The 22,372-nt window shown below is 43.7% G+C and overlaps 1 protein-coding gene across 1 annotated transcript; it reads right to left on the reverse strand.

The window, feature by feature from the left end:
- Positions 1-92: 92 nt before the first annotated feature.
- On the reverse strand, positions 93-21,122 carry TBPL2 (TATA-box binding protein like 2). The gene is made up of 7 exons (XM_074996237.1): positions 21,078-21,122; positions 11,610-12,028; positions 10,716-10,803; positions 9,228-9,319; positions 6,581-6,748; positions 5,042-5,136; positions 93-172 (listed from the first exon to the last, which is right to left on the reverse strand). The coding sequence occupies exons 1-7, from the start codon at positions 21,120-21,122 to the stop codon at positions 93-95; spliced, it is 987 nt and encodes a 328-aa protein (XP_074852338.1).
- Between the last annotated feature and the right edge of the window lie 1,250 nt (positions 21,123-22,372).

Genomic DNA, 22,372 nt, shown 5'->3' on the forward strand with positions numbered 1-22,372 from the left:
ATTTTAGGTGTAGGAATACTGTTACCTTGGTTATATGCATAACCATACAAACCTACATATTCCTCCTGGATTTGTTTTTAAAACAAGAAATTTTAAGATGCTTTCTTGAAGCCTTTTAAAATAGGATAGATGTTTTCAAACGCCTCGTAGATTTCAGAACGCTCTTTGGCACCTATAAAAATGTTAAAATAGTTTAAGATCCAAGACAGTATTAAAAATGCTCACGAGGTTGCATTCATTATGGAGGCAGCACCAGTAGGGACTAGTGTAATAGCTAATAAAGTGCTTCCAAAAAAGGTGAGAAAAACTAAGGTTCTTACTGGAGCAATGCATGGGAGGGAGGGGATATGTGCATCCCCACATCCCCAATACCATGGGTGGGAGAGAGGGCCAGAGCCTCTAGGTGATTCAGGGAACTAGCAGGGGTCTGGCACCTGCAACCCGGTTCTGCTCTTCTCCCCTGGCTGCCAGCTCATCACTTAGGGGTGAGGTGGAACCATACTCCCATGTGTCCTCTGGTGGGAAGCAGAGTCACGTGGTAAGGAACAGGAGGAGTGGACTGAACTGTCGTCAAGTTGCTCTGCTTCTGCATCCTCCCACAAAGCTGACAGTGAGCATGGGAAGGGAGGACCCCTGCTACTGGCATCATACCCCAGCTAGTCTGAGCAACACTGCTGGAGGGAGCTGAGCAAGGAGTCACCTGGCCAGTGACACCCCAACCCCACATCCTCTCATCAGTTGTCACTGGATCTTATTTAAAGTCTCTTGAAGGGGCACAGTGAGAATTAGATACCATTTAAAGCAGCAAGATCGCTTTCTAAACCATCATCAGTTTACATTAGTAAGACAACAGGTACATTTTTCCCTTGTTCTCATCTTGGGGAAAAAAAACAAAGCTACCCTAGTCATTATTCATCTTTCATTTTGGGAATAGCATGCAATATTGCTTCATAGTGAATTTAAAAAAAAAAGAGCTCCAGGAAGCTTTTCAAAATTCCTTGAAAATATTTCTATTAGTCATATGTTTTGCGTTTGAGCTCCCTGTCCCCTTCAGTCTTAGGGATAGGGCTGACTAATTATTAACCCATTAGTGCAAAGTTTTGTTATGAAACATTGACAAGAACAGCCATAACCAGGTCATATCTGTCCATCCAGGCTAGTACCCTGTCTTTCAATAATCAGCTCGCAGTCTCTAATCCAGTGTCCTCCCCCCACCACACTAACTTTTTCCATTAATAATATCATGGGGACCAAGAACATTTGTTGCTGACAATGTAACATTAGCCCAGAAGTACAGCCAGCAAACCTTCAAAATAAGCAATATGCACTGAAATGGCCCACTCTCCAGACTAAGGCATGCCAACATGCGCACCTTGTTATTCTGGTGGATGAGGTGCCAGCTCATGCCAAGGTCTCCATATAGAGGAGTCAAGAGCCACCCCAGTCTGGCTGTACACTTCCAGAATGGGTGGGGCCTTGAGAAGTGGCAGATCTGGGGGCAGACCTCAGCACAACCTAGAGCATTCCACACTGGCACCCTGTGGTCCCTAGAGCTGCCCGGAGTACACTATGTGGTACCTGAGCAATGATTTAAATGGCTCAGGTACCTGGGCACCACCACTGATGCAGGAGCCATAGGTCATTTAGAAGTGCTAGGCCTGGACTAGCTTTTGTTCCCCTCCCCCACCAGTAGGGGAACCCACAAGCAAGCAGGCTGATTTCACCTGGGTGTTAGTACTGGAAAAAATAGGTATTACTTTAAGAAAGCACTTGTACTTTTAATACTTGCTGCATCACACTTATAACATTGGTCTTCCATCCTGTAAGATGGGAGTTGTATTGCAAGCTTTTATAAACAGTGTAAGTCACTGGACAAAGACATCAGCATTTCAGACTAGTCTCCAACAGAAGCTGTTAAAACCTGCCTGACAAAGAAGGTCCATCGATCAACTAGAGCAAACATTAAAGAGAACCAAAAAGAAGCAGATTCTTCCAGTCCACCCACAGGAAAAGGATGCATCTTGCAAGTGAATGCCACCTCCGCACTCAGCTGTATTTGCAGCTTGCAGCAGAAGTGAGCAAGGGAATGCAGAGGTTCCCTCAAATTGCTCTCATGGCTGCTTGAAATCTGGATGCAAGCCTTCTTATACAGAAACAAGAGATCCCCAGCTGCTTAGTCTAGGTTAGGTCTAAGGGATAATTACAGCTTAAACAAAAACTTATTACCCTTTGAAACGTAAGATAATAGCTGATTTACAATAAGAGGCAGTCCTGTAGCATGTGATTAGGTAATGAGCTTTCCTGGGGAAGACCCACTTCTTCAAATTGAAGTAGATAATAAGAATATAGGGTTTACATAGCAGAGGAGAAGGGTCACCTATCATTAACAGAACCAGTAGAAGTAGTAAATTAAGTGGGATGGGTCTCATTCCTGCCAATAAAGGTGGAGAAATTGACCTTAGTAAGATAATGGAGATCTCTCTCAAGACCAAGTGTCAAACTTGCAAATGAATTCCACTTCAGATGTCTCCCTCTGTAATCTTGTGGTAAAATCCTTTTGTAGCAGTATGGCTACTTTGAAATCCTTTATTTAATGTCCAGGCAGGTTAAAGTGTTCCCCTGTAAATTTAAGTGTATTTAAATTCCTGATGCCTGATTTATGTCCATTCATCCTTTGGTGCAGAGACTGTCCAGTTTGTCTAATGTACATGGCAAAGGGGGATTGTTGGCACATAACACATCAGTGTATGTGCAGGTGTATGAGCCCCTGATGGTGTGGCTGATGTGGTTAGGTCCAGTGATCGTGTCTAGTATAGATATGTGAAAAGAGTTGGCAGTGGGGTTTGTTGCAGGGATAGGTTTCTGGGTTACTGTTTCTGCGGTATAGTGCATGGCTGCTGGTGAGTACTGTCTTGAGGTTGTGTGGCTGTCTATAGGAGAACACATGCCTGCCACCCATCTTGGGTAAGTAAGTTTAAGAAACAGATTGGCATGGCCAGAGAAGTACCCAGAAGCCAGCTACCTCATAATAGGCCCAAGAAGGGAAAAAATAGGACCTAGCTGAGCTCTTGGGCTTCCTTTATACCTCTACAACAGAGTGGATAACAAAAACCACAAACTGATTTTTAAAGTGAGACACTTAGTAACAATTCTCATTGACATGCTACATACATGATTACAGTCTCAAAAAAGGAATTAATAGTTCTAGTCTGTCCAGTTTAAATCCTGGTTCTTGCTTCTTGAAAATTCTGGCCTTTCAAGTTCCGTTTTCAGCAGAATAAAAAGTAACATGTACAAAGACGGACAAGCTGGATAGGATGGTTTTTGTTCAGTGCTTACGCGATGGTGGGCCTCAGCCAAGCACAGCAGAGGAGGTTAAGACATGGTCTTAACACAGACAATATATAGGAAAAGTTGGAGCCAACATAGAAAGTAACAGTGGAGTGGATGGGAAAGGACATCATTCAGCATGCACACAGCTTCCTATATTCCCCTCCACTTTTACCATAGAAAAGTCTCATGGCTTTTGGAAATAAGAGAGACCCCCTGTCTGGCTATGTTTTGAGTAAGTTTGTTCCCTGGGTGAAAGAGGGAGATCATCAAGTGCAGGTAGTTGAAGATGATCATGCTGGGCCTAGCTGCAAGGATGAAGTGTCATAACAAAAACTGCTTATTGGGAAGAAAAATGTACATATGGCTGAGTGGATCTACTGGTTAAGTAACAAATAATTCACTTTGCAATGCATCATTCAAGACTTGCTCTATGCCTTTTAGTACAAGCATGATTTGACAAGTAAATTCCCAAGCTGCTTGCTGTGTTAGAGGAAAATAATGTTCAGTTTAGCTAATTCTTATGGCTTGTTCAATTAGATTTACAATCTGTCACTTGAAGTGTTCCACAATATGGAAAGTTGCAGTAAGAAATCTAAAGGCCACAAAGTGTCGTTTTCTTATCACCTAATATATGCCCCTTCTTTTGAAGAGCATGGCCACGGACCGTAACGGGTGATGCCATAAGTCTATCATATCTCAGGTTTCCCAAGGGAACCCCATTCTATAGTTTTCCTCCAAAAAAACCCCACAAGGGTCAATGAGTTCAATGGTGCTTACTCCAAAATTAAGTGCACTAAGTAGTCAGTCAGTCTTAGCTTTTTTCTCGTAACTATTTAAATCCATGTTTTTTGGAGATTTAAAATGATAATGATTTAAAATATCCTTAAATTGAAAAAAACACCCTTCCCAGCAAAGGTGCGTGTTTTGTTGGGGGTGAAGAAGTGGGGTTGCAGTTATAGTATCCAAACAGTTATTCTGGAGTCATCTGTGGAGTACAGCCAGCCAGCATGACTTCATGGAACTTGTGGAGGAGATGTCTATCCTGGAGCGCCCAGTTGAGCTATTCATGATGATGATTGAAAGCGCCCTTAGGCAAAGGCATGCAATTTTTTATTTGCCTTTAAAGGTGCCAGGTACACCTATGTTCAAACATGCAATGAATAGAGCCAGACATCTAAGAGAGGCGGTTTGTCTTTTTAGTCAACTTGACTAAGGGAAGTTTCCCCCAATACGGTCAATGTTCCAGAAAGAATGCTCAGAAGTGTTTATAACCCCAAATGCACCGCAACCACTTAAAATTGAGTGCTTTGCTGAACAAGGGCCAAGATTAGGAGAGAGATACCCTCCTTTCCCAGCTGCAACTACTACACGAACAATTAAAGAAATTTTCTATTTGAGGAGGGAAGCATGACCAGGTTATTACTTCCAAGGGACTCAATCTTATTATTTCAGATTACATTTATCTAGTTGTGGTGATTAAAATAAAGTGCTGATGTGTTTGATACAAATGGCGTGTGATGTTTTTCCTGAAGGGTTATTCACACTCCTGTGGAGTGTTCTAATAGTACACAACACGGTACTTCTATATCCTTGATGTTTTGCTCTGAGTCTAAGGGATACCTCTAGTGTTTGCACTATGCTTTGCTTAAATGTCATCTTACCACACAGAGTGCTCAGAGTTACTGCAATACATAAAGAGACCACTTACCAGTCAATACAACTTTTCCAGACACAAAGATAAGCAAAACAATCCTTGGTTTGACCATTCTATAAATAAGGCCAGGAAATAGTTCCGGTTCATAACTTTTCAGAGAAACAAAAAAAGGGGGGAAAAAGGTTAAAAGCATTACTTAGCAATTTGATTTTTACTACAGATTGGACCTCTCTAGTTTGGCACCCATGGCACTTGACTGGTGCCATATGAGAATTTGCCAGACCACAAGCGGTCAATGTTATTTACCAGCATTACCAATACTTCCACCGTATGCTGGGCTCTTAGGTATTTAGGGATAAATTACAGCTAAATAACAGCACGCTAAACAGTGGTAGGACTGGGGACTGTAAAACTTTATAGACCATGGGAAACTTGGCCACACTCAGGATAAGTGATCATCTAGCTAACTTAAATCATGCTAGATTATGGATGCTGCTGGAAAAGAGCATGGCCAGAGTAGAGAGGTTCAGTCTGTACTAGTTCATTAAGTTCCATGAAATATGAACTGCTCTAGGATGCCTGTTTACACAGCTTTATTAGCCGTATACTTTTAACGGTTAATTACTTTGAAACTCTACAAAAATACAATGACTACTGAGGAACCCAGATTCCTACAGTGAAAACTGCAAAGCAAAAACGCTTTTCTCCCTTAAGAAGGCAGGACTCTGCTTTGAGTTAGTTACTTTCTAGAGCTGCAAACGTTCCTGCCAACATCAATAGTTCTGGCACAGAAGCCATATTGACTTCTGCCACATTAGAAACAAACATACTGCAGCAAGTTTACCAATAGGGTTTACTGCAAAAGACACATGCAATGTTACAAGTCTAGGCTATGCAAAACAGGGGATAAAGAAAAGATAATGGCTGCAACAGACCAAGGGTATGCTCATACACAGCAGGTTTAAGAAGCCTGGGGAGGCTGAACAGCAATCCTGCTGCCTTGGGAGCATGCTGCTGCCTACCAGAAGGGTTGGCATTCGCCCTGAAGCCTTATTCCCACTCATCCTCATCCCCTGATGGTCTCAGAGGGGCAGCTGTATTAGTCTGTAGCTACATAAAAAACAAGCAGTCCTGTAGCACCTAAAGTCTAAAATGTTATTTATTAGGTAGTGAGCTTTTATAGGTAAGACCCACTTCTTCAGATTCCCAAGGCTCTGCCACCTCTTATCCCCACTGTGCCTGTATGGGAACCTGCTCGGAGGAGCGAAGAGGTACTCACTACTAGCGGCTGGCGGGTGAACAGCCAGGGCTCAAGAAGGGATCAGAGATTAGTGCATTGGAAGGGGACCAAGCAGCTCCAGGGCAGCCTCCTCAAACAGGAGAGTCACATGCCATCCACGGGTATGGTATGGCATTTAAATACCTCCCTGGTAAGCAGCACACCCCTTATGCTTATACGGCAGCACAGCATTAGAATTTGTCCATTTACACAGGACTTCTCCACTAAAAAGTGTTATTTATAATTACCCCTCTCCTGCCCCAGATATGTGCCTGGAACCTCCCTCCACCAGCCCCAACCCTCTGCCCACATACCTACTGAACTGCTGATGAGTTAGAACCAGTCCTTCCAGCCTGATTGGGAACCTCACGTCACAGCTGCCCACCATGTTCTGTATCTTGAAGTCAAGGAACTTGGCTGGGAACCCAAGCTTCTGCACCACGCGTGCATACTTCCTCGCTGCCAACCGGGACTGCTCTTCACTGGAGGGGGCACAGATGTGGGAGTTTGAGGGTTCACGGTTTCTAGATTTACAGTCTTAGCCTGAAATTTAAAAAGTTAAAAACCAAACCCACACCTCCCCTTTGGCTAGTGTCACATTCTGACCTTTGATCAATCCTATCATTTTTCTAGGAGAGCTGCCTCCTGAAGCTAGCGAGCAGTCCAGACCTAAAGTCCAGAATAGGAATCATGGCTGCAGGCCTCAAAGTGTGGAAGGAGGGGGAAGTTGCCTCAGGGCTTGACAATTCAAGAGGGATCATAGCTCCAGACTGCCATCACTACAGGTAGGCTCTAGCTAGCTCTGAAGGCTACACACATCCTGGTCTTCTGGGAGCGTGGAGCTCTGCCCACCCCATCCACTTGGTCCTGGGGCCCAGCTAATCTGTCACTCCCCTGAGTGGCCTTCTGGTCCAGCAGCTGGAGTTTACATGGGTGTCTCCAAGTGCTACAGAAAACATATGTTGCAATCAATCCTGCAGAGCCAGGAATGGACCAGGAAGTAAAAAGGAAGGCCCTGCATTGCTGCAGCAGGAGGTTACATGGCACGCCAAAGGTGAACAGCTCCTTATGAATGTCTTCCAGAGGAGGTCAGAATTAGACGAAAGACAACGGTTGAGTGAGGAGGCAGGTGAGAGATTAGCCCCACTGCTGGGCAAAGCGTTTGACAATTTGGGGCGCTTTTTTTTTTTTTGGGACATTTGGCAAGATAGCATTTTATAGTCATGTTGTTTTCACTGAATTCTCCCTTCCTTAAAACTAAAGCATTGGAAAAGTACTATGCCAAAATATTTAAAAATGCAATGTATCCATTTTTTGGACTTTAATTAAAATTAAAGGAAATTTCTAAACCAAGTATTACAAAGGTGTGTAATCAAAATAGAAATGTGGCATAGTCTCAGAAGGGTAGTCATGTTAGTTTGTAGTTTCACAGGAAAAAGAACCCACAAGTCTTACAGCACATTAAAGACCAACAATTTTATTAGGTAAAGGTGCTATATGACTGCTTGTGTGTGTGTTAAAAATGTTGCATGTCAAGTTTAACAAAATTAACTTATTCACAATACAGCTCATCTGGCCTCTGTCCTATGCATGGTGGGTGGGAATAAAAATTGGTCCACAGCTGTCGTATTCTTCCCTAAAAGCAGCAGCACAGTGAGGACAGGCTGATAAAAACACCCAAGAGCCATTGCACTGTCCCAGGGTTTTGAGATACAAGACACACCTACTATATACCTCCTCCACCAGAAGTAAAATTAAGCAGGCTGGAAGGGTGTATGGCAGAGCGTCATGCAGGACTGGGACCTCACAGGACCAGCAAGGTCCACTGTTATAATAGCTGGAGTGGGTAAAGTATACTTTGCTGCACACAGACTCTAGGGTAGTTTCTGGAGGGGAGAGGTGAGACAAGCTAAATCTTCTCAGTTGAAATTTTATTTATCATCATGAAAAGCCTATTTAAGATTTTTAAAAAGAGGTTTTTAATCCTGAACTTGAAATGTGGGATAATAGGCAAGTGTTTCCCCCCCGCCAGTTCAAGCAATATTTGTTTTATTATTTTGAGTAAAAAAAAAATTGTGTCTGGAATTCCATTTACTCACACGGAGTTAATGGACTTTTAAAGTAGCACTGGAGAACCTGTCTCTTCTAGAATTTGTATCGGTGGGGCATGTGGGGGGTGGCAGAAGATAAAGCACAGGGGAAGCATGTGTGTGGGACAGGAGTGGATTTAAAAAAAAAAAAAAAAAAAAAGAGTCCTGTACAGGTGTCTAGTGTATGCTTTGTGCAGTTTCCCCTATACAGGAGGAAAAAAAACTAGTCCTTTAAGCTAGTTTCCCCTTCCCTGGGCTGGAGTAGCACAGATGATTTGGCTTAAGATGATTAGACAGGTCTCTGGGAAACTAATCAAGCATACTTTAGTGGTTATGTGTTTTGGAGGGTGTAAATTATGAGCTAGAATTTCAAGTAGGAAGCAGCAATGCACATTCTGAAGACAGACCCAGTGATTTTCCTTAGGAGAGAAGGGAGATAATGGGGCAGTTGGTAGGTGAGAATAGGGCACTTAATCAAGAGCATGAAGTATACAAGGATTTTAAAAAGCCACGAAGCAGAACATTTCTGTGCTATGAAGGAGTCTCAGCTAGACTCAAAACACACTTATTTAGAGACATGAGACAGCAACAGAGGTTATAGCAAGTCTATGTTTAGAACAAGTGGGAAATTGAAATAAGTCTAAGTGATTGTCAGTTAATAGCTGCTCAGCTCAATGGGTGGTTCAGAAGAACAGCATGCCACTTGGTAACAGGAGCTCGCGTGACTTCTAACAGGTCAATCTGTGCAGGGACAAATCCCCATCTTTTTGGTTTTAGGATGTGCCTTTTGTGGAATTGGTAGGTCATTTCACAATTCTGTCCCAGTATGTCCTCTGCTGTTAGAGCCAAACTTAGAAGAGAAGTTTCCTACCTCTTTGCACCTGTGCAGACCATTTTGCCTGAACTGAATATAAGAGCAGTTGTTCTTGGCTCTCTGATTCTCATTATGACAGCAGCAAACCTCTGGAGAAAAAGTCCAACAAGAATACTAGTGAGATCTTGCTTCATGACTGGGGCTAGGGGTACAACAGTAATACAAATACCACCTTTTAATGCTTGTATTACTATGCAACTTGCTTACACGATTCCGCATTTTTTTTTTTAAAGCCTTCCCATTTTATCTAAGACAGCTTCAAGCATCACTCTGAAAACCACAAGTGCTCTTAATTCTTTGTTGTGATGCACACTTGGTAATAGATATTTTTACTTATGTATCCCTTCCTTCAAATGAAGGCTTCCAGTTGGAGACTGAGGGTTGCTAGCAACCTACTGGCTTATGTACACCTATACTTTGAAGGTCTTTTTAACTGTGTTAAACAATCATTGAAAACTGCTTTAGATCCCAAATCATTAGGATTATGTGCATATGAGCTGCAATAATAGAAAGATACAAAAGGCTTTTCTGATCTCAACAGGACTGTCTCAGCCCTCAGTGAATCAAGCTAAAACAAGAATCAGGTATTTATTCTGGAGTAAGCATATTCACATGGAGTCGTTCTGGATCATCAAGTCCTTTCTTCAGAAGTGGAGCCTATGCTTGTGATAAAGACAAAGAGCAGTTTTCATTGCTGTTATAACTATCAAACACGTCACTGTTTTAAGAAACCCATGCCCAAGACTAGCATGGGCTTATTTAACACAAAAAAGTGCTTTTAGCAGGGGGTGGGACGCGATGACCTTCTGGTCTCATCCAACTGTGATTCTAACAATAAGGGACCTGGAAGCTGTTGTGCTGATGGGGTGGGACAGGAAGGAGTGACACTTCCCTAAGATAGCTTAGGTCTTGAGCTTTGCTTCTCCATGAAGAGAAGAACACAGCATGCAAGTCAATCATTCTAATTGCCTCCCCACCTTCCTGGGACCCTCTGCAGGGCCCACATGTTCCTTCTGTACAAGCCCCTTGTCTGAGACTGAGGCACCCTAGAGCAACCTCTGACAGGAGCCAGCTTGTTTCCTGTAGCTCCCACAGCTCTTTCCCTGCAGCTGCCCATTTGCTGGTTTTAGACCCAACTGACCCCTTATCTCAGTGTCAGGTGAGGATGGGCCCCGATCCCCTTTAGAGGGCCAGGCATCCTGAAGCAGGAGCACTCCCTAAGTTCCTTATGCAGCACATAGCAAGGCTGAACTACCAGGATATGAAGGTGGGCAGGCATGGGAAAAGGAAGACAAAAGGTTTGATTTTCATCAAATATATGAGAGCCTGGAAGAAGATTTTACGGCTGTGATTTCCACTAATTTCTTTAAAAAAAAAAAGCAGCGTGCACTAGCAAAGAAAACATGACCAGATTAACAAGTGCACCTTCGAATCCCAGGCCTTTAAATATAAAACACCCACGAGCGTTCTCTAAAAAAATCTCACCTTCGGATTATATTCTGCATTTCTGGCATGCAGAGCTATATTCTTCAGGTCTAGTTTACAAGCCAGATTCACAGTGGATACTATGTTCCTAAGGAAATAAGAAAGCAACTCAAATTCATAGCTCAATGTCATCTAGTTAAAAATACATCAGCCTGAAATCATGGTGCATGTTACCTTTTACTTTCCTGATCAGTTATTACTCCAGGACAGTCATATATAACAAGTTATTTCATGAAGGTCAATAATATAAAATGGCCCATTGCCAAAGCTGTTAAAGATTAAGTAGTACACTTGTGCTCTGACAACTATATTATGTTCTCCATGCAGCTGTGCTCCATTCCCTGTTCCACTGCTGGAGGCCAGAGGATTTCAGTTCCCTGTACACAGAGCACCACAGCAGTTAGACCAAAGAGGGAGTCTCACCAGCAGCTGCTGGCTGCACTGTAGACCACTATGGTGGTAAAAGGCACTAACAACCCATCTGGCTAAAGAATCCTCCTTCTCAAGGATTGTTACTTGGGCCCCTGCAGTTTAGTGTGTGGGCAGCAGTTGAGGGCCCTTGGAAATTCAAACTAACATTAAATTAAGCTTTTCTTGATGGGAGTTTGCATATCAGAAGAGAGCTGCAGCACCTTCGGAGGCAGGAGTTATGCACAGTGCATGCGATTATGTTGTTTGCTTCTTCCCAAAGCTAAGCCAAGAACACCACTTGCATGGAGACCAAGTGACCTCTTCTGCCTACAGAAACTCTCTCTACTGAAGCATGAAGTGCACTTGGCCTATTTGTGAACTATTTACATTTCTATAATTGGTTCCCTCTCCATTTTAGTCCTTCACGTACATGGCAAGACCTCTCCCCTGCACATGCTCCCCCATAAGACTCAGTTTACTTACTGTAACTGAGGAACTATGCCAGAGCTTTCTGAAACAGGTGTCATTGGGGTAATAGGGGTCATCGGTGTCAAAGGGGGACAGGCACCAGATGTTTCAGGTGAGGGCTGAGTTGGGTCCGGACAGCTCAGCTGTGACAAATTGTTATCATCTAAGAATCCACTGTCCTGCTCTGTCGACTGCGATCTGTATTGCTCTCTTTGCATGTCATGACCATCTTCTGCATGAGTTTGTTCTCCATTATCTTGGTTTAGATCATCTGGAAGAAAGCTGAGGTCCACAGAAGAGAAGTCTGTGGAAAGCTCTTTGGATTGGTCATGATGAGAAGTGAACGAGGCACTTTGAGTTGCTTGAATTGGTAGGTCTGTGTCAAAAGGACTCATGGGAGTGTACAGTTGAGGACCAGCTGACGAAAGGTCATCCTTCATAAAAAAAAAGATTAGTGTTTCAGAAGACCAGATGCCCATTTACTTCAGTGACAGTGCTTGAGAAATTGAATTTTTCTTCAATGATCACAAAAATGCATAAAATATCCCTCCCCATTTTGAGCATCACAGATAGCCCTTTCAAGGTAAAATTAGAAAGTCTCAACAATAATTTTAGGGGCTTATACTTCAGTGACTTTTCACCCCCCACCCCGATATCAGTGTGTAAAACTCAGATGTGTTTTACAACCAAAATTTTATTACACAAACAAAACTGAGCTGCACTTCAACCACAATAGGTCAGCATTCATGACCAATATGTGATGGACAAAGGAAGACATTTGTTTCAAGCGGTTATTGTGAAAACATAAAAAGACAGTACAACAAATTTTGAAAGGCTGCTGTCCAGCATGTAACATTTACACATAACCCCAACACAGCTTCTTCAATGGATTCAACTTGAAAAGACTTCTTAGACAGCAAATTAAGTTGCCTCAAAACCCTTTAGACATTCCTAGAAATAGGAAAATGCCATCATATTCCATTTAGAAGAACATTCCTCCACATACAGCACCTCACAAAAAGACCAGACTTCCTTCCCCACAATGAAGGAAAACAACTGTCTAATGAATTTGTTGTTTTTTAAATATGTTTTCTTGCAATAGGATACTTAGATGAACTTGTTACTCAGTTCTATTAGGGAAGGATTCAAAGTCCACCAGAATGAATCCCACTGACTATATTTGGCCGCTGGATTGCACCCTTATTTAAGGGTTGAGCGATACTAGGAGTTCTAAATAGGCATCCCAAACAATGCCCAGATAAGTGAACTAAGACGACATACAATATAAAGTGGCTCTTGCCTTATTTAGTACCTTGCCTATTGTACAAGTTAGTTTACAAGATTGTGTCAGGAAAACTGCTTTACTGCTCTAGTGTCAGTCAATTTTATTTATACTTTAAAATATAGTAAAAACTCTACTTTACTTGCTTACACAGTAAGTTTTCCCCCCCATCTGATCTGACTTGTTTTTGACTCGATACCTACTATTGATAAGGGGCCATTGCTACCCTTCCGAATAGGCCTTGTCAGCTCTGGCCCTCCCTTTTTCTGGACCCCATTCTTTAAATACCCCTCTGAAACCACCACCACCCCCCAACTCACATGAGTCTTTGCCCATGAAAGTTTATGCTCCAAAATACCTGTTAGTCTATAAGGTGCCAGAAGACTTCTTGTTCAGTAAGTTTTAGAAGTTCAGTGATGGACCCTAACGCAGGATCTGGTCCAAGAGGTAACTGTTACTGGACCGCTTAGAAATAGTGACCACAATATAATAACTTTTAATATTCCTGTGTTGGGAAGAACACCACAACAGTCAAACACTCTGGCATTTAATTTCAAAAAGGGGAATTAAACTAGCTTCCTCATTTTAGTGTAACACAAACTAAAAGGTAGAGTAACTAAACTAAAATCCCTGGAAGCTGCATGGAAACTGTTTAAAGACACCATACTAGAGGCCCAACTTAAATGTATACCCCAAATAAAAAAAACACAGTAAGAGACCTAACAAAGAACCACCATGGCTTAACAGCCATGTTAAAAAGGCAGTGAGAGAAAAGGGCAGCTTTTAAAAAGTGGAAGTCAAATCCTAGTGAAGAAAATAGGAAGGCACATAAACACTCCCAAATTAAGTGTCATAACGTAGTAAGAAAAGCCAAAAAAGATTGAGGAACAGCTAGCCAAAAATTCAAAAAAATGATAGTAATATGTCTTCTAAATACATTAGAAGCAGGAAGCCCGCTAAAGAAGCAGCGGGGCCCTTGGACGATAAAGATATAAAAGGAGCGATCAAGGAAGACAGTGCCATTGTGGAGCGATTAAGTGATTTCTTTGCTTCAGTCTTCACGGCTGAGGATGTTACAGAGGTTCCTAAATCTGAGCCAGCCTTTTTAGGTGACAAATCTGAGGAACCCTCCCAGATTGAAGTGACATTAGAGGAGGTTTTGGAGTTAATTGATAAGCTGAATAGTAACAAGTCTCCAGGACCAGACGGTATTCACCCAAGGGTTCTGAAAGAACTCAAATGTGAAATTGCGGAGTTAACAGTGGTTTGTAACCTATCCTTTAAATCTGCTTCGGTACCCAATGACTGGAAGACAGCCAATATAATGCCAATATTTAAAAAAGGCTCCAGAGGAGACCCTGGCAATTATAGACCGATAAGTCTAACATCAGTACCAGGCAAATTAGTAGAAACAATAGTAAAGAATAAAATTGCAAGGCACGTAGAAGAGCACGAATTGTTGGGCAAAAGTCAGCATGGTTTCTGCAGAGGGAAGTCGTGTCTAACTAATCTATTAGAATTCTTTGAAGAGGTTAACAAACATGCGGACAAGGGGCACCCAGTGGACATAATATACCTAGATTTCCAGAAAGCCTTTGACACGGTCCCACACCAAAGGCTTTTATGTAAATTAGGCGGTCATGGGATAGGAAGAAAGATCCTTTCATGGATCGGGAATTGGTTAAAAGACAGAAAACAAAGGGTTGGAATAAATGGTAAATTTTCACAATGGAGGGGGGTAATTAGTGGTGTTCCCCAGGGGTCAGTCCTAGGACCCATCCTGTTCAACTTGTTCATCAATGATCTAGAAAGTGAGGTAAGCAGTGAGGTGGCAAAGTTTGCAGATGACACCAAGTTGTTCAGGACAGTCAAAACCAAAAGGGATTGTGAAGAACTACAAAAAGATCTCAGCAAACTGAGTGATTGGACAGCAAAATGGCAAATGAAATTTTAATGTGGGTAAGTGTAAGGTAATGCACATTGGAAAAAATAACCCAAATTACACATACAACATGATGGGGTCAAATTTAGCTACGACAGATCAGGAAAGGGATCTTGGAGTTATAGTGGATAGTTCTCTGAAGACATCCACGCAGTGTGCAGCGGTAGTTAGTAAAGCAAATAGGATGTTAGAATTATTAAAAAAGGGAAAGATAATAAGACAAAAGATATCATACTTCCCCTATATAAAACTATGGTACGCCCACATCTTGAGTACTGTGTACAGATGTGGTCTCCTCACCTCAAAAAAGATATACTGGCATTAGAAAAGGTTCAGAAAAGGGCAACCAAGATGATTAGGGGTTTGGAACGGGTCCCATATGGGGAGAGGCTAGAGAGACTGGGACTTTTCAGTCTGGAAAAAAGAGGCGATTGAGGGGCGATATGCTAGAGGTATATAAAACCATGAATGGTGTGGAGAAAGTGAATATAGAAAAATTATTTACCTTTTCCCATAATACAAGAACTAGGGGACACCAAATGAAATTGATGGGTAGTAGGTTCAAAACTAATGAAAGGAAATTTTTCTTCACACAGCGCACAGTCAACCTGTGGAACTCCTTGTCGGAGGAGGCTGTGAAGGCCAGCACTCTATTAGGGTTTAAAAAAAGAGCTCGATAAATTTTTGCAGGTTAGGTCCATAAATGGGCATTAGCCAGGGGTAAAATGTGGTGCCCTAGCCTTCAGTACAAGGGCAGGAGATGGATGGCAGGAGATAAATCACTTGATCATTGTCTTCTGTTCTCCTTCTGTGGGGCACCCGGCATTGGCCACTGTCGGCAGACGGGATAGTGGGCTGGATGGACCTTTGGTCTGACCCAGTATGGCCATTCTTATGGAGCATGTGATAGTTTGGAAAGAAGTTTTAAAGTTAATCACTGTGGAGTTCAGAAGTAATTTTTCCTTGGTACCATCTCACTTACACTTATTTGGTACCAGACAAGGGTCTGTACGTGTCCCCATTGAACTGTAAGGACATTGAGTCCAGCAGATGGCAGGAATGACTTAAATGGATCAAAGGAAATCATTCCATCCCTATTCATCTATTCCACAAGTGTTAAGACCTGCTAGTAACCAGTGGGCTTGGGAATTGATTCTCAAGTGCTGAGAGCACACCACAGCACCAGCAGAAGTCGCGGGTTGCAGCTGCTCAGCAGTTTGGAAATCAAGGCCCAACCTGCGCTAAGCCCTGCAAGCACCCACAAAAGTGAATTTAACTTCTAAGAAGATGCTCACCCTAGACTCTTAACAATGCTTTATTTAGGCAGATGTTTACATGGATTGAGGTCTATTAGAGCTGATCAACTTTGAGAACAAGTGTAACTGAAAACTGGGTTTTTGACTAAGTTGGGAATTTTCCCACAATTTCCATTCTCATCAAAATGTACTGGTTTTCTATTAACCTGTTCTAATTTGATGATTTTTGGGGGGAAAAGCTTCAGACATTTTTCAAAGTTCCTCCACTGAAGACAAATGGCATTTTTTGACCTGCTCTAGTCTCCATTTAAGAATCATCTAGGAATTCATCCAAGGTTTTTGCCTGAACAGAGAAGTGTATTGACTCATGCATCACTCTTCTCTATTACACAGTACAGTAATGTTCTCACACACCCTCACATACGTGAAATTTGATTTAAGTCAGGGGTGGCTTCCCCCCCCTTGGTGGGATGCACCTTCTGCAGCCAGAGAAGCAGCAAGAGCACCTGGAACTCCCTTTGAAAGGTAAGTCCTGGGTTTGGGGGGGAGCGGGGTTTAAGCCTAGAAGTGGGTTGGGACTATGGGGGGAGGTAGGGGGGTTCAGCCTCAGGTGGGTTAGAACTGCAGAGGGGTGGAGTTGAACCAGAGCCACCTGCTTGGGGGGTGGGGAGGGGTGAGCCAGAGCAGCATGCAGAAGTTTGAAATGGGGCAGGGCATGAGCTGAAACTGTGTGCAGAGAGTGTGAATGGGGGCCACATATGGTAGTAGTGAGCCAGGCCTGCACATGGGTGGCTTGAACCCGGGCAGGGGGAAGTGGGATTTTGAGATGCGCTTAACTCACATTAATGTGAGCTAAGTGCAACTAGAAATTGCATATTTCAAAGGTTTTCTGTACTTTATAGACCACCATGAATGAATGTCTGCAAAGGGTTAAATGCAGAGAGTGGGTTCTCTGCTGGCAAGCAGCCAAGAGAGGGGGATCATTTTGAATTGAAGCAGGTGCCTGTGGAGAAGGTCTTGTTTTTTGGCCATAGCAGGGAGACCGATGCTTAATCCTAAACAGGTTGAATTAATCCAGTAAGTGTTGTCACACCACAAATCTGGGCATACAAATATGTAAGTAGGAAAAGAAATTTTTAGACAGACATGATTTTGGGTTTGGTGTGAAACTTATGCTGGTTGATGTATTCCCTCCCTGTACACTGCAACTTCTAAATTGAAACCCTAGGAAGTTATTCTCTGTTCTCTAACCATGTTCTCTTTTAGTTGCTTTGCAACACCTAGCAACCGACTATGCTTTAATCACTTTCTTGGTGTATTTTGAAGGCCATGATTTGATTCCTGTGTCCTAAAGAAGAGTCTGTCTACTCATGCCTACAGCAAAAGGTCAGCTATCGGAGTGCAGTTTCATTTATTGTTTTGAGGTTCTCCTAAGGAAGAGGTAGCAGCTTGGGGTTACCCCATAGGGAAGACATCCCAAGTGTGTCTTCCTGGGTTTTAAAAGAGCTTTTTCCCTACTTGGAAGGCGGCTACACATTCAAGGTCAGGGAATCTACCTTGGTAAGGTTTTTTTTTGTTTTTTTTGTTTTGTTTTTTTTTAAAAAGCAGAGCCTCTAGATGCAAGATAATTAAGTTCTTTTGTAGGTCCCACCTTCTGCATGTGAATTATCAGAGTGGGGACAAGCCTTGACACTAAAGTATGTGGCCCATGGAGCCTATGACTAATTTAGGAGAAATAAACACTAATACCACAATTGAGCCATCAAACAGTAAAGGTGCACCCCAAGTTCTAACCCTGTTCTCTATTGCCATTTGGTTGGCTTTGTATTACAAGGTATACAATGCTGGAAAAAAGGCAGTCTGGGGAAGAATTTCAAGTCTTACTTCAGCACATCAACCACCAATCAGGGCTAGGAACACTTTCCCCCAGAGGGAGGTCATTAAGTAACTGTCTTTGCCACCTTCCTCAAACAGCTGATACTAGCAATTGTTGGCAAGAACTGGACCACTTGGTCTGATCAAGTACAAGCCAGCCTGCATAATTACTTACACCCTTGGAAATGTCTAGTTTGTGACTGAGTGAATTTTAAAAACACAAATCTAAATGACCTGGATGTCAGAGTCCGACACAGGGCAAGATCTTCCACTTTATTAGCTTGGTAGAGAGAAGTGGGAACCGTGATATGCTCAAAGATACCAGAGGAGGTATTTTCAGAGCCTGATGAATACTTCAAGCTACATACAGCACACTGAGAACTGTACTTTTACAGAGACAAATCCCACATTCAGGTTCTGCCAAATGTGTTCAATAACCAGTGCCCAACTGCTGGCATTACACAAGTCTTTGTCTCTGTGAATTTGAGATACTACCTAAAAGCAACCAAGACGAGCTGTGTTCAACATACCTCAGGATCTTAGACTAGGGTGGCATGCAAACTATCCAAAAACCAATAAGATAGAAACAGGAATTTACACAAGCATGTTTGGGAGAAGTATCTTAATTTAAAATACATATGGATGGTTTCATATTAGCCAGGAGGAGGGGAAGTCAGATTACTACAATACTCTAAGCAGTTATTATAAGAGGACACTCAAAATAGAAAGGTATCTTCCACAAAAAGACTGACACACTGTCATGAGACTGCACAGTTTAACGATACCAGCGAGAAGTCAGTGGAAAAGTCCTAGGATTAGTCACAAAGTAGTATCTTCTTACTAGTGGAACCACTTACACAAATCTGCGTCTCCACAACAGTGGATAAACACTTGCCTCTAACATTCAGTCCCCACTCATAAGGCAAAGTTGTGCCCAAAATGCCATCCTAGTTGGAAAAAACAAGCCCCAGAGGTTAGCTGGTACCATTCCTCTTAACCCCATTATTTCTCTAGACTGGCTAATGCATTAAAACTCCCACAGCAGCTGTTTGTTGGAAAGGAGAAGGCAACACATTTAACATTAAATATTGCTCTTCCCTTCCCTCTAGGGGGCACAGGAGAAATTTAACACCCTCCCACCTCAACAGAAAGGTGAATTAGAGCAGATACAACAAGAGAAGCGGAATACAAGAGAGGGAAGGAATAAGAAGCTTTTATAAAGGAGAAGGAAGCAGAAAATAGGGTAAAATAAATCTGAGACAGTTACTTTGTGACTAAGGCAGATTCAAAAACGTATTACATATTGTAGAAAGCTCGCTGGGGGTGAGGGGGGGAAGGCAGACTAAAAGCACAGAAGACACACCAGAAGAGGGAAAAACAGGTCAAGACAAGTTTTATACTGAAGAGTCTGCTACAGGTTACCAAATGTTCTCTAGGTGACCTAACTGGATGGAGGACTGTCTCTGCCTTCAGCCATGATTGTTTGGAGGGCTTCCCATTGCCTCCCCAAATAAATGAGAGCTTGGTGCCTATATCCTGTCTGAAACATCACTACAATTTGAGGTACTTCAATTACACTGTAAACTGACAATACCACTCTACTGCTAGTGAAGTGGGGTGGTGGGCGGGGGGGGGGGGGGGAAGAGAAGCCTATTTAGACAACAGATAGCATTTGGGGTTATTCTTAGCCATACAATACCCAAAACTGTTGCTACTCTGAGTTTTCCATTTGCATTGTAGTTCCTCCCAGTAGTCAACAATCAAGATCAGGCCCCTTGTGTTAAGCCCTATTTAGACACAGGAAAATTTCATTTGTGCACCTGAAAGTTTACAGCATAAAGCCCCCAGACACTATAAATGAGCCTCTACCCATTTGCAAAGGTCCATGATCTAACAGGGGCTCTGCATGGGCATGAGGGTCCCAGGTGTCAGTTGCATGAATCAGTGTGAAGACTGACATAAAACAAGACAATTAATTAGTAAGAAACAACAGAAGGAATTAATAACAATAGTCATGTTATATAGAAACCCACCTTTCAGATTTCAGGTTATTCAATTTTTCCTGCTTCAGTGCAGCTACCTGGAACATGTCCTGGCCCTCTCCCTTCAGACCCTACCCATTATCAGTTGCCAAAAGTGTTTTTATTTAGAGGGTTAGATTTAGATTCTCACCACATTACAATGCAGTCTTTGTACAAAAGCTTCGTACCAAGAGTGGGGAGGCTGGCCAGGAAACACAGTTGCAACAGATGAATGCAGTCTGAAAACTGCATTCAAGTCATTTAAAAATATATATATATTAGAGCCTTTGCAGACAAAGATGAAACCTTACTCCTTTGCCTCATTGGCCCAAGTCAACCACCACAAAGAGCTCAGTTTTTCAGGAGAGCTTTTCAAACACGGTCCAGGCCAAAGAGATTCATAAGACACCCCCCCCCACCCCCCACAGAACATGAGATTTTAAAAGGGCCTCTCTAAGCCTGAAGGCATTTCCCAGAGGTCTTCCACCTGTCTGGTCCCACAGGTGCTTGTAGTGGCACTATCCAGCCCCTTGATTAGGCCTAGGCAGAGTTAGAGGGCCACAGATTCAGACACCCATTGCTCCTTTGGCCTGGGGCTCTCCTTCCACAGTGGGGAAGTTTTACACAGACACCCTTAGGAACAGAGCTGGCTAGAGTGACTCTCACCTCTTCATTTTCATGGCTGAGGCCCAGAGAAGAGGGAGGGGAAGTCAAAGGCCCCATCCCACACCCAGCCTGCAGTCCAGATACTGACTGAAGCCATGGCGGGAGAGCAGATGGCTCAGGGCAGCCCCACTACCAATGTGGGGGGCAGCTCCCCACAAGGTCCCCCAGCAGGAGAGAAAGACAAAGGGGTCCAAAGCCCCAGCCCCCACTCCCCCAGGGGCTGCACGGTCACTTAGCAGCAGCTGGTACCCGCTAGAGGGACCAGTCTGGCCTTACCCAGCACTAGGGACCCTTAGGGAACCTAGAGACCCCAGGCTGAGGAGAAGACTGGACACTACAGCCTCCGCTAGGGGAGCAGCAGGCCCGGCCACCGCTGCCCAGCGCCCCCAGCAGCGGCTCGAGCCCAGCCTCTACCCGGAGGAGAAGCTGGAGCGCACGCACCTGGCCCGCGCACTGCTCCCAGTAGCTCTCCAGCGAGGGCTCCATGCGGGACCCAGCGGGGCAGCGCGCTGCCGAGCCGAGCAGGACCAGCCAGGCGGAGCATATCGGGGGCTACCTTCACACCTGGCCCTGATTGCGAGAACCAGGTGCCCAGCGTGGCCGCTTTAACCCGGGGGCTGGGCCCTCCCCGTGGGATAAAGTGCAGCTGTGCGGGCTGATCAGCCCCTGTGGGTGCCTGACCCGCTGCGGCTCCTTGGCTGGTCCCCGCGCCGGATCCGGATCCGGATCCGCCTGTTCAAAGCTGCTTCCGCGGAGCTCTCCGGCTCTGCTTAGGTCCTAGGCCTGGCCTGCTCCTGGGAACAGAAGCGCGTGTAAAGGTAGCAAGGCGATAATAACCGGCCAGGTGTGGCTTGTGAACCATAGTCCTTCCCACGCTGCTGGCTTCTAGGGTGCTGGCCCACGAGGCGAGAAGCTGGCCGTTTGTGCTCCTCCAAGCCCAAGCAAGGCCTTGGTCTATGCACCCACTCAACCAGCTATTTAGCTAAGAGGGTTGGATTTCTCCTAGCCTAGGCCAGGTGAAGCGTTGCTTTGGTATAAAAGGTAAATACTTGGTAGACTTCAGATTCATTACTACCCCCCACCCCCACCCCCACTGTGCATGTAAAGAATGTAAAATGCTTTTCACAACAGTATCTAGGGCAGTGTGCTGCCCTGAGTGCTTTTAACTTCATATTTGGTTTCCGTTCATATACCAGTAAATTGAAGGTGGAGGGCTGAGGGAGTATTGACTGGAAACTAGCACTGTGGTATGGCCTGCCACAAAATCCCTGTGATTAGTGACGTGTGAAAATGTTATTCCCATCTTTCACTGATGAGCTTTCCATAGGCATTGCAAAATTGTTTTCTTCAGGGCTAGTGAAAACAAGCCTGGTTAAAGGTGTGTTTAATGGGCTGCAATGAACCATTCCTCCCAGAGTGGGTGGATTAATTAATGAGAACTTCAGCTTCTAATGAGGCTTTGATGAAAGGGACAAATTTCTGGGAACATGAGGTTGAGGTCAAGCAGGAACGTGTGTTGCAGTCTGTTTTAGAACCTCCTTTTCTGTGGGTTCTCTGGGAAGCTGCAAGGGACTACAAAGGAGACAGCAGATTCATAGTAAAGCTGACAGACCAAAATGGAGAAAACTTGAATCAGAATTCTGGAATCTCCAGACAGCCTGTGTTACTTTTCCTACATGACATATGTCAGTTCTGAGGCTGGTTTAATTTCAGTGGGAGCAAGCATGCTTCCTTAA

This window comes from Carettochelys insculpta, chromosome 6 (genome assembly GCF_033958435.1).
Source record: "Carettochelys insculpta isolate YL-2023 chromosome 6, ASM3395843v1, whole genome shotgun sequence".
Taxonomy (NCBI): domain Eukaryota; kingdom Metazoa; phylum Chordata; order Testudines; family Carettochelyidae; genus Carettochelys; species Carettochelys insculpta.

What these genes read in the sequence shown, in the direction of transcription:
- TBPL2 (XM_074996237.1), bottom strand. Translation starts at nt 21,122, where the DNA reads ATGGAGCCCTCGCTGGAGAGCTACTGGGAGCAGTGCGCGGGCCAG. An exon ending in GGCATAGTTCCTCAGTTACA is followed by an intron (nt 10,804 to 11,609) that starts GTAAGTAAACTG and finishes TTATTTCCTTAG; the next exon opens with GAACATAGTATCCACTGTGA. An exon ending in TGGAAAAGTTGTATTGACTG is followed by an intron (nt 173 to 5,041) that starts GTAAGTGGTCTC and finishes ACATTTTTATAG; the next exon opens with GTGCCAAAGAGCGTTCTGAA.